Raw genomic sequence first — 11,672 nt, 5'->3', positions numbered from 1 at the left:
CTAGTGTACTCCTCTTATTCGACCATCTTTTCTCTAGAAATGAGGGCGCCACTATTGAAACGGAAAAGTTCGGTGGCGCTCTCCATGAGATTACTTGCGTATTATAGATGTCTTATTTATTCAATCTTGCATTTTAGTAGGTATTATCCTTATATTTATATTAAATACTTATTAATCATGAGATTAATCTAATTGGACTTGAAAAAACTTGTAATGTTTCAATGTATCTTTGATCTTTTCCTAAGTTTGCATATCTTTCTAAATTAGTTGCTACACTTTTGATTATAAATGTGGGAACTTTTGCAGCACTTGGTAGCAGGGTAGCAGCATCGAGTGTTGACAGTCCGGACTGTCAATGGCGTACATCGGGCGCACCTAGCTAGATTTTTGTGTGAAAGAAATGTGGCCTGTCGTCTTGGAGCATCAATTGATATGGGAATCGAATTCGTCAGTGAAATGAAGTAGATTGTTTGTTATAAAATAAAAGTAAACAAGTAAAACAGAAGACCTACAGGGACACTTGGCTCCAAAGATTGAAATGTCCATGTGATCTTCACTATGGAGCTGGTGCAAGATACTTCTAAGGAGGTTGACTGTCACACTTTGACAAGTCCTTTGTCCTCTCTGAATAACAACTCTGCCAAAGAAGAAAACTCAAAAAACCACATGCATCTTATAAGTCCAGAGGATCAAAATTCTGTTACAAGCATGGCTGAGTCTCAGTACTTGGAGAACGCAGAGTCAAGATTAGGGGACATTGAGATTCTAACAGAGATTGATAAAACATTATCTATGGAAAATAAAGTGATTCAGTCCACAGACAAAAAGACTGAAGAACCTAAAGAAAGTGGTAGTGATGATACTCCAAAGATGTCTGAATCTTCAGATCATCCACAGACCGAGTTACTGGGACAACCTTCACAACCTGCTTTAGCTTTTACTATTGACTTTGAACATAATAAGGGAGTGGATATTGCCAAGTATCAGAATCTGTTTGAGAGATTCAATGCAAGGCATCGTAGAAATTTATCTACTTCAAAAGTGGAAATCAAATCTAAGAAACAATTGTTATCACCGAATTTTGCGTCCAAGCAGAAAGCACCTAGTACTCATTCTGAGGGATATTTTAGCAGTGATCAAGAGGATGATACTAAGAAAAAGGCTGACCAATTATCCAGAAAACTTAAACAGTTGGGTAAGGAATTATCATCATTATAAAGTCAAAATAACTAAATGCTCATGACACAGTATTTGTCTAAGCTCTTTAAAATAAATTTGTACGCACGACATGTCACTTATCCAACGGTATCTCATACATTTCCTGTGATGCTTATAAGAACTTTGTAATATTTATGTTTTCTACTTGTTCTATAGCTATTTTTAACATTTTTAAAGTAAAATTTATTAGCATTGGACAAAATGATAAGAAAAGAAATTAATAAAATCTGAGTTTAATTTAATAGCTGTTGGTTGCACAATAACGTATTTTGCAATAGGAAGCAAAATATATGATTTGTTGATAAATAATTATTGATGCTTAAGTTTGCAAATTGATTTTGCAATTGTTTCATAGATATTACTTCATCAAATTGAAAGAACACTATTTTGATGTTAATATTATTTAATATTTGTAATCACAGACCTCAAATGAAGTATTATTGAATCTGACAATTTGGCATCATTATTATAATGAAAATTTTAATCAAAATAGTGATATTCGCCATCAAAGCAAAGCTAACTATACTTAACTACAGGAATTCTTACCATTTTATTATCATTCTGCTGAATTATTGTATCATAATCATGAGGTGCAGTGGTTACTTCCTACTGTGTTAATTATTAAATGTCGTTCCAAATTACTAATTTAATTCTATACAATGTGCATTAATGCACAATATTCCAAACATATTTTAGTTATATATTTTGAAATAATTAAAACTCGAATTTTTCATTTGCATAAGAATAGCCTGATTTAATAAAAAATTGGGCATTTTATGGTGAGGTAATTAATCCATATGATTATTGATTTCTTACTTTTTAAATATAAAAGAATGATATAGTATTATTATCATTAAATTTTATTCTACACAAGTTTCAATGTCGCCAAGAACTCAAATTATTTTGCATAATGACTCACTACCAGTATGCCATTTGACTTTCCATATCGAAATTGCTGGTGTGACTCATGTTGAGGTCATCTTTAGTACGAAATGTCTGGACGTACATATCTTTCTAAGGAAACATCATTATTATTCAGAGATGATCATCAATTACAAAGCCACACGCTGATGGTATACATGTGTACTTATGCACGTATAAGAATAAGCATAGTTACACGTGGGAGGGTTAAATGACTCCTTGAATATTTGTATAAACTCGACGAATTATCTGATTTTCCCAGGTTCCAAGTCAGTATCAAAAGCGCAATCAATAGCGAAACGATCAGAGTCCATGTCCAGATCCTGCACAGAAGATTCCCTTCAAGAATCGTCTCTAGCTCAACAGGAACTGACCAGAAACGTCCAGCCGTCCCGTGAGAAACTGTCCTTGGATTTGGGAATTTCGTCGAATTCTGGTACCAGGTCTACCAGAAATCCACAAAAATCCTTGACAATGAATGATCTTAGTAGAGTTCAGTTAAGTAATTTGGACGTGGAGAAAACGAATTCTGTCCAATACTCTCCAGTGAAAAGATACACAAAGAATATCGAGTACGTTGAAATAGACCATGAAGACCAGGGTCAAAGTAATTTGGAAGCAAGTATCAATGACCTGTCTGAGAAGATGTCTAACATGGATTATCTGGCTAGTAGTTGTACTTCAAACAGCTTCACTAGTCCAAGGGACGCGAGTATGCATCTTTCCAGTATTAGTAACACTGTAGAGTGCTCTGCCGATGCTTTGGAGAAGACAAATTTGGATGTTTTCAATGTCAGTAACTTGGATGCTGAATCTGACGGAGCTGTTAGTGAAGCAGGAACTTATACTGTACATAAGGATTATACGGATGAAGAAAAGGCTAGGATGGACATTGATAAAGTTTTCAGTGTCGGAATACTTACTGAAGAAGAAAGTAATGAGTCTTATGTACATAGTTTCAAGGTCGGCTTGCAACATCAATTAATAATTATTATCCTTGAAAATTTTAATTAAAATAGCATTTGCATGAAAGAAGAATTTCATTTTTTAAAGATGAGTATATCGAGGAACAACAACACCTGGATATCAGAATGGGCTACTCAGGTAGCCGAACACAATTCGCTGCCACCTCCAGTAGGAGGATCTACTGCTCGAACTCCGCCAATGAGTCCAACGAAAATACCTTCGCCAATTCATAATAGGTCACAAAGATTATCGAGGAACCGTCAGGTAGGTAGACTCGTTGTTCAATAATATTTTTCATCTTTATTATCCTAACGATACCAATCATTCCAGGAACAGAGTGACAGTAGTCTGGATACCGAATCCTATCTGCACGTCAAGAAGAATCTTGGTATTCTATCTAATCAAAATACTCTGATAGATTCTGGAGGAGAATCGGATGACGACACAAGCAACAGTTACAATACTCCTCCACACAGTTCACAACGCACTCCGACACATAGTGCCCTGGTGCGACGTGGTAGCTTGTCTGAAGCTCTTTTCAAACGAATTAATTCAAATGACACAAGGAGAAGTGTCCGAAACTATATGGGATCAGAAGCTAGATCCAAGAGAGATGAGCCAGTCTTGAATCAATTGAAGAGCCCTAACCACGTTTTGGCCTGCTTGCAGCTTAGAAGAAACAGTTCTCTAGATAGAAAGGAATATACCTCGGACACTACGGAGTCTAATACTTCCAGGAGAAACAGTCTAAAGAGTTATTTAGAGGATAATCTTAAACCAGTTAATAGTCCAGTGCTGAATCGGCTGAGACCAACTACTCCAAAATTAACAAACAGCCCAATATTAGTTCGTAAGGATCTCAGTTCAACTATTATTAATTCCCCGGTACTAGAAAGAACTAGGAACTTGGGAAAGTCATCACCGCAAGCTAGAAACATTGGATACTTTACATGTACCGAAAATAGCCCTTATATGCTAAGAAAATCTAGTAGCACTACAAATTATCACGAAGACACAAGTATTCATGGCAATAAGGAATTATCAGCCACCACTATCACTATATTACAAAACAGTCCCGTTCTGCAGAGGAACGTTAACATACAGAGATCTTCCAGTAATGCTAGTATCAGGAATGCTAAAATCACAAGTATGCCCGGACGCAGAAGTAGTTTTAATAATAGTGACAATGACAGAAATTCTCCGAGGGGAAGATTCACCATTGCTTCGGATAGCAGCAGCGAAACTGGAGAAGTTCAAAAGTCATCCGCACATCCGATATCATCAGGGATTAAACTGAATCGGGCTTTTAGTATACGAAGAGCCAGGTAACCTAATTCTAAAATAGTTTTACATCTTGTTACCAACTTATGAGATTTCTAAATCCTTTGAGATAAGCTAGTTGTTAGCTGTTTCATTCGAATTTACATTTTTAGACTAAATTGCGAGTCGGACACTACTCCAAATACTACACCAGAAGAGCGGCGTAAAAGAGGTCAGGTTGAAGTAAAGTCAGCACCCTGTTCAGCACGGCAACAAAGTCATCACAGAGGTCGAACTAGTAGCGTTGGTGCAAGTAGTGCGGACGTACTAAAAAAAACCGAACCGGCAAAGCCCAGAGCTCCCTCGATATCTAGAACGGACAGTGGAAGGTTCAGCATGAGGACCCCAAAAACAGTTACTCATGTAAGCCATCAAAAATGTAAACTAATATTTTTATAGCACTACAAATACTTTTCTCGTTTAGCATACATCCGCGCAAAGGCCTAATCAAAAGTTAATTAAAGAGCATAAGAAGTCTACCAGAAGTAATTCCACTTTAACTTCGAAGGAAGTTGAGTTTCAAAATTGGAAGAGACGTAAGAATTATGATCCGATGAAAGCAGCTGCGGAAGGCAAGAAAAAAATAGAGACGTCAAAAAAGCATCACAGTATCGAAGACAGTGCCTCTACGTAAGTAGAATTCTTCATGTTGTGGTTATTAGGGAATCGAGAATGTAACTTTCAGGTCATTTAGTAATCCTTAACCTTTTAGACGTGACAGTTCAGTTCTGAGGTCTGCTAGCTTTCATGGAACTGGTGCGGCTCTCTCTCTTGTGGATAATTGGTCTGACAACGAAGAGCTAAATGTTGAACAGAAGTGTAGCCAACCTCCGCCACCTTCTTGTAGTCCACAGCTGGGTAGCGATAGTGATTTTGAGACTTCATCCTATCTGCAAACTACTCAAAACGTTATGTCCGCTATGTCTGCTCGCATAACGGTTCAACATCCCAACCTTGTCGACTCTGGCGGCGAAAGCGATGATGACACTAGCCATAGCCTTCGTAATTCCAGTACCAGAATAACACATCAACCCAGTGATACTGAGAGCAGCGATGAAGTTCAGCCGGTGGAACCACCTCCTATTTCGAATACAAAATATAACAGGGCATTCAGGTTAGTACTTTTTGTGATGCAATATCAAATGTGTATTTGTTTCCTGATATAGTATTATTAGAGCCGGTCTCACCAAGTTTAACATTAACCGTACTATCAACCGGTCGTGTGACCGTTTTAGAGCCAAAAATACATTTATAAAAAATGGTATGGTTAGAGTTAAACAATCATATGCCCATATTCTGAACATTTTCATTGGTTCATCTGATCAGACGATCTTTAGTCAATTTTGGTTAAACCCGGCCTTAAAAGATTATGCGAATACCAATTATTTTGTGATTAACGTGGACACTCGTTTAATTGTGTTAATCTGGTAACAGCTTTGATTGACTAACGATTTAATAAGGTAACGATAATTTTGCATATTATTTTTTGACAATCCAATGTTCGAAAGTATATGCCGAGACGAAATTTTTAGAAAATTGTTAGTAGTCATTTGTTATATCTATTCATATCCCAGTCAAACAGCTATTGCTGACAGCATTGCGAATGACCTTTTTATTATTACACTCTATGTTGAAAAGCAGCATTCCATTTCACGTGAGTAAATTTATATTGAGTTCTATGAAACATAACACAGGTATACAGAATGATTCGAAATTAGGGCAAAAGTTTGTACGAGCGTATTTCATTAGAATTCATTAAATACATAAAGTCGTCAAACGACAGTCTTCAGTAAGCAATTCCGAATAGATTACACTCCTCCCATAAACTAATGAATAAAAATGATCAGTTTACGTAGGGGCCGTTTGGATCAACCGGAGTCAAAAGTGAATTCAGCAGCACCATCGAAAGTGAAAACATCACCGCGTGAAAGTCGTGGCAAATACGAACCAGTAGGTAGCGTCGCCAGGACAGATTCGGGCCTGTTCTGCACGAAATCTTCAAAGTCTTCGAATGTAAGTGCAAACAATATTTTCTGTATAACCAAATTAGTAAACGTTGGAGGGCCCCATTTCATTGTCGCTATCTTTCTCTTCAAGATGAACAAACCGAGGCAAAAGATCTCGAAAGTCACAAATAGTGGAATGACAGCGTCGCGTGATGTGGAAATGCAGAATTGGAAGCGTCGCAAGAGTTACGATCCCATGAAAGCCGCTATGGAAGGGAAGCGAAAGGCAGCTGGTCTTGCAAAGCGAAATAAAAATATAAATCTCTCACCGAGGTAAGTGAATAATCGTTGAAGCTTTTGAAAACTTAGCAAAAGGATAAGTAAAACTGATACAACTGTATTCCAATGGTAATGATATATGACTATGTGTTGCTAGGACTGATAGCGATCGGTAATCTAGAGATAGACACGACGAGTTCGAAACCGGTACGGTACATACAAACCCATTTTGAACGGCTTTGCCATTTTTTATTTTCCGTGACACTTTATACTGCCTGATAGTGGGACTTACTGGTCCTGCAGGCTAACTCTGCCGATTCTTGGTTTTCTTTTGCTTAACGCTGCACACGTGGTCGAAATATTGAGTTTCGTCTTTTATGTCAAATAAGCTTATAAAAAATATCTTGAACTATGTCCATAATTTAAGTTTTCTTTTTATTTATTGCCGACCTACCTATGCAGTTTTATATGCATTGTTTAGGTCCTAAAACATTTCCATAATAATGGATGTAGCATACGCAATGATTTATCATAAAAAATGTGTCGCTTCTATTATCATACTGTTATTTGTACGTACATTATGTTTTGCACCAGATTTCATTTTCTGATTTTTCCCAGTGGCGGGGGGGGGGGGGCAAAACACGACTATCCTATCTACATTCTTGTATAAGAAGACATTCAAGAATTTCATCCACCAATGTTTCAAAGTAAAATATTAATATTCGTAATCAAGTGCTTTTTGAATCTATTTGGAAAATACATTTGGACTCCAAATTCAAGGTTTCGAAATTCCTGGCATGCCTTGTCTCGAAAGTCTAGACATGATGTATTATCCCATGACTTGCTATCCACGCTTGTCATATTATTAGTTCTATTTTAAGTTTAAGCTTACCGTGCCTGATAAGTGGTCGAGATTCAATATTTCTGTCTCAATTTGGCCTACAGTGTGTTTGATGCTTTAATTGTTAAACTGGGCTTGTACTTAACTTTTTCTTTAATACTTAAACGTCCGATATCTTATGAATATCTCGTTTAAACAGTACTTGATTAGTTTGCTAATAGAGAGTATACAATTCTTTATTCATTCAACAATGAAACGGATTTTGATATCACAAAAAGGATTACAAATTAGTTAATTGTTTTCTCGAGGAACTATGTTTTTAGTATTAGATAGATTTTTGGTCCCAATTCTTGGTGATTTATGGTATGAACTGTTAACGTTAACTCCAACTTCCTGTCAATTAACTGCTTAGTTTTTCTCGTTTAATGTTTCTCGTCCAATCAACGTTTTGCCAGTATCGAGTGAGCCTATGTATCCAAGTAAGCTTTGTTCGTGTACAAACTATGAGAACTTCTATTCACTTCAATTTTCGTTCATGTGGCCATATAAAGATGTGATAAAATTTTAGATTACAAAACTTGAAGAGATACATTCAAAGGTAAGGTGTTAAGGGGGATTAAAAACTAAAAGGTTCCACGTCCTACTTCCAAAATTATAGGTAAAAGCAATTTGTAGAAGTCATAGCAGACACGAATATAATGTATATTAAATAGAAATAGCAATTGTCAAGCTGTAACCAGTTACTGAGAAAACCCTGTAGGAAATGAATAAAATCATCTACGGTTTTTGTGTTGCTATCGTTTGCAGTACTTTTTAAATACTTTCATAGTAAATAACGCAATGAATCTCCAATGTTCTATGCTTTTATTGTCTTGTTTTTGTTTGTCTGGTAATCGTCTACCATTAATTATAATTTTGATTTTTGCATACAGCCAATGTTTTTTATCGCCTATGTTAATTATCATTGTATATTGCAATACAAAAAGAACAAGTGTTTCTCTACTATTTTTTCTTACTATTTTCATGCGGTGTCAGAGGAAAACATCAAAACTCTATTACGTAACTGGGACTGAGGACTTTACTTGGTAATTTAGAGAGTCCAGTCATGAAAATAAAAAATAGCAGGATTTTTAGAGACATTTTTTAATTAGAGTACAACTGTGCATCGCATCATATAAACAAATATGTAATATCTATATAGATAGAGAAACACTTGGCACTAATTATTTAATTGTTTGAACAACTCATCTTAATCGAGTTACTATTTTTTAAATTCATATTGTTTACCAGGCAAAGAGAGCACAATGTAAGAGAGACACTACTGAAGAAAAGTTAATTCATAAAATTGTACTTTCGTTTTACTGTTCGCAGTCACGTCCTGAGATCTCAAAGTTTTCATGGTTCGGTTGGTCTTGGCGGGAGCGATTGGAGTGATGAAGAACTAGTGGCATCGGCAGATGAAGCATCGCTCTATTAATAAATTAAAAAGAAGAAAGAAGCAATACAGATTGAATTCAGTTGCGACAAACTTGCAAAGTGGTTCGGAGCAGCACATTGCACAAGTTTCTGACGGTTTTTAATGGCAAAACGGACCAACGGTAGCCAATCTAGTTGAGAGCCAGTTGATCGGTGCTGACAATTTTCACCTTGTTAGTTGGAGATCGGAAATCAAAGAAGAATTAAAAAAGTGAAATATACGTTTTCAAAAAGATCTTGAAACAAGGGATACGTAACTTCACGCATGCAATTCTGCGATATCTTCGTTAAATTTTTACGTGCAATCAAAAACGGAAATTAATATTAATTGTTCTCTCATCAATGAATCTCTGATTGATCGGAGACTGATTAGGTTTTTATTAAATTTTGGGTTTTTTTCCATTCGTAAGTCCAATTGGTACTTGCTATACTGCATACCATAATAATCTGTCCACCGGCTGTCGAGATAATACTCGTACGAATACTATAGCTTAAAGACAGTACTTTCTACCGATATTGATATTATTATAGGATTACTAATATTAAGATGCTAAGTATCTATGGAACCGAGTCTGATACATGGAACCAACGGGATATACCTATTATTGGAAGATGATTTGTATACCAAAGGAATATCCGGAAATTGACGGTCACATCACTTGTCTAGAATATTATCAGTCACCATGACAATTATACATACATCGATAATCTAGCCGTTGATACGTTTTTGCCAATTTAATGAGACGCAAGCTACTACTTACGGTGTAACATAATGTTGAGTTAACGTAGAAATACGTCAGAATGCGCAGGCGAAAAAGAGACAGAAAGAGAGGAGGAAAGAGAGAGAGGGAGAGAGATTAAAATGAAAATGGTTGTCTCTTGTTTTTATATATTTTTTTCTCTTGCTGAACGTATGTATTGTCTATTAAACATGCGTATGGCTTTATGTATTTTTAGATGAAAGTTTAAAAGGAGATTGTTTGTTCAGTATGCTTGTTACTCTATGATAAATTTACTGTAAATTTTCAAGAAAAGTGGCCTATGATATTTTTAAAAATTATTATTTAAGATCTACATAAAAAGCTCCGTAAAACTATAGATAAATATAATAAAAGATATAGGTATGTATACATATGTATACATTATATCATAAAGACGTACGTATATGTGTATATTGGTATCTCTCAACTACAATTTGATTCTCTTTTAGTTCACTCCATCGATACAGCTATAACTGAGTGCCAAAATTTGCAAATTGTCATAGAAAGTTAGTATGGCAAATATTTGATAATCAATTTTAACAACCAATTTTGTTGTTTGTCGTTACGTGCGTTTTTGTAAAATGTTAAGCACACATTGTTAATAGATTATTTATTATTCGTCTTACAGTAAAAAGAATCTCTTGGTAGAATTTTAATTAATCTAGATACTTTAATTAATTACTCGATAAATAATAATTAATTTAATGCAAGTCTAGCTCAACACACAAAACACTAATTCTTCCAAAAGATTTTTGATATATGCATTACTTTAGATAACCTGTTTTTTTTTCATATAAATTTTGTTCCCATTCAAAATAATTTTCTCCGACAAAACTACACATTTCTAAAAAAGAAAAAAATTGTAAGTGATGCGATGAATACAACGGAACAAAAATTGCTGAGCTTTCTGTATCATTTAACTCAGCCAATGAAGATTAATTAGACGCATTTTTTAATTGGTGGGAAAGGAATTCAGTGATTCCAATATTTTCTCCGCTTTATACAATTACATTACTCTACATTACTCTATCGCCATTTACTTATTTTCTTCCTTGTAGTCAAGCACCGTTACCACAAGGTTACTTAACAATTATATATCGCGCGTCTCAACGAGTCAATAAAACTACTCTCGTAAACTCTTGTTTTTTGAAGAATTTAATTTTTTTAAATTACTCGATCCATAATTGCTGCTCCGAGTAATTAATCAGAGTTGTATATTAATACAAGTTTTCAAAATTGTATATTACGTTGCGTCTATTTATTTTCTTTTTCTATGGAGTTACGCTCAGAGGCCTATATTTTCTATTTATATCATAATAATTGCAATATTGTCGTACAATTGTTGAATGCATATTTATTGATAGAGCCTTCATCGTCCTATGATTAATTTAATTATTCGATAGGCCATAGAGGTGTTATGTGTAATAATTGATAAGACGAATGGTCTTTTCATTTCCTCTGTCTCATGATTATGAAATGATTGCTGTAGCACAGTACGACGAAACTTAATATATTTTTTTATATGCGGTGCTAAGAATGACAATAGGTCAGTTAGGAGAACACAATGTAGTCTATTAAAAGTGCATCGTATACACATTAGATCCATCCTTTAAGTAATGCTAAGAAGTCCGAAGAAATCTTCTGTGCAGTCGGAGTGGACCAGAGACTTGAAAAACGCAGTCTAGAGTCTAAAGTCTGTATGTTTAGTCTGTATGTTTATCATTTAACAAGAGTCTCATCCAAAGTACATTTTAATGTTATCAGGCATTATACGCTCTTGGTAATAAAGATATAATTGTATATAATGCAAAAATAACAAAATATTGTGTTTTAATGAACCTGGTGCATCCTTTGGAGATTATCAAGCGGCATATTTACTCTTTTGCTTCATATTTAAATTTATTACATAAGATGACAAGGGATCCTCAACTATTAAATGATGAA

The 11,672-nt window shown here is 35.1% G+C and overlaps 1 protein-coding gene across 3 annotated transcripts; it reads left to right on the top strand.

Annotated features, from left to right (window-relative positions):
• Positions 1-11: 11 nt before the first annotated feature.
• On the top strand, positions 12-11,549 carry LOC107267475. 3 transcript variants are annotated; one of them, XM_025084784.1, is made up of 11 exons: positions 12-136; positions 307-1,195; positions 2,402-3,102; positions 3,193-3,369; positions 3,436-4,430; positions 4,539-4,788; positions 4,850-5,055; positions 5,138-5,539; positions 6,282-6,438; positions 6,523-6,704; positions 8,863-11,549. In XM_025084784.1, exons 2-11 carry the CDS (start codon positions 559-561, stop codon positions 8,966-8,968), a joined length of 3,813 nt encoding a protein of 1,270 aa, XP_024940552.1. In that variant the 5' UTR covers positions 12-136; positions 307-558; the 3' UTR covers positions 8,969-11,549. The 3 variants fall into 3 exon arrangements, with proteins under 3 accessions (XP_024940552.1, XP_015594737.1, XP_024940551.1); XM_015739251.2 differs by having other exon boundaries at positions 6,273-6,438; XM_025084783.1 differs by having other exon boundaries at positions 123-140; positions 6,273-6,438.
• Positions 11,550-11,672: the final 123 nt, after the last annotated feature.

Source organism: Cephus cinctus, unplaced genomic scaffold (assembly GCF_000341935.2).
Source record: "Cephus cinctus unplaced genomic scaffold, Ccin1 Ccin1_scaffold0404, whole genome shotgun sequence".
In the NCBI taxonomy this organism is placed as follows: Eukaryota; Metazoa; Arthropoda; class Insecta; order Hymenoptera; family Cephidae; genus Cephus; species Cephus cinctus.
Note: the sequence above shows the minus strand (reverse complement) of the source record. Positions and strands in the feature narration are given on the sequence as shown.

Coding starts and splice junctions, on each gene's coding strand:
- LOC107267475 (XM_015739251.2), top strand. CDS start 559: ATGGAGCTGGTGCAAGATACTTCTAAGGAGGTTGACTGTCACACTTTG. Junction 4,431..4,538: donor TTTAGTATACGAAGAGCCAG/GTAACCTAATTC, acceptor TTACATTTTTAG/ACTAAATTGCGAGTCGGACA. Junction 5,540..6,272: donor AAATATAACAGGGCATTCAG/GTTAGTACTTTT, acceptor AAAAATGATCAG/TTTACGTAGGGGCCGTTTGG.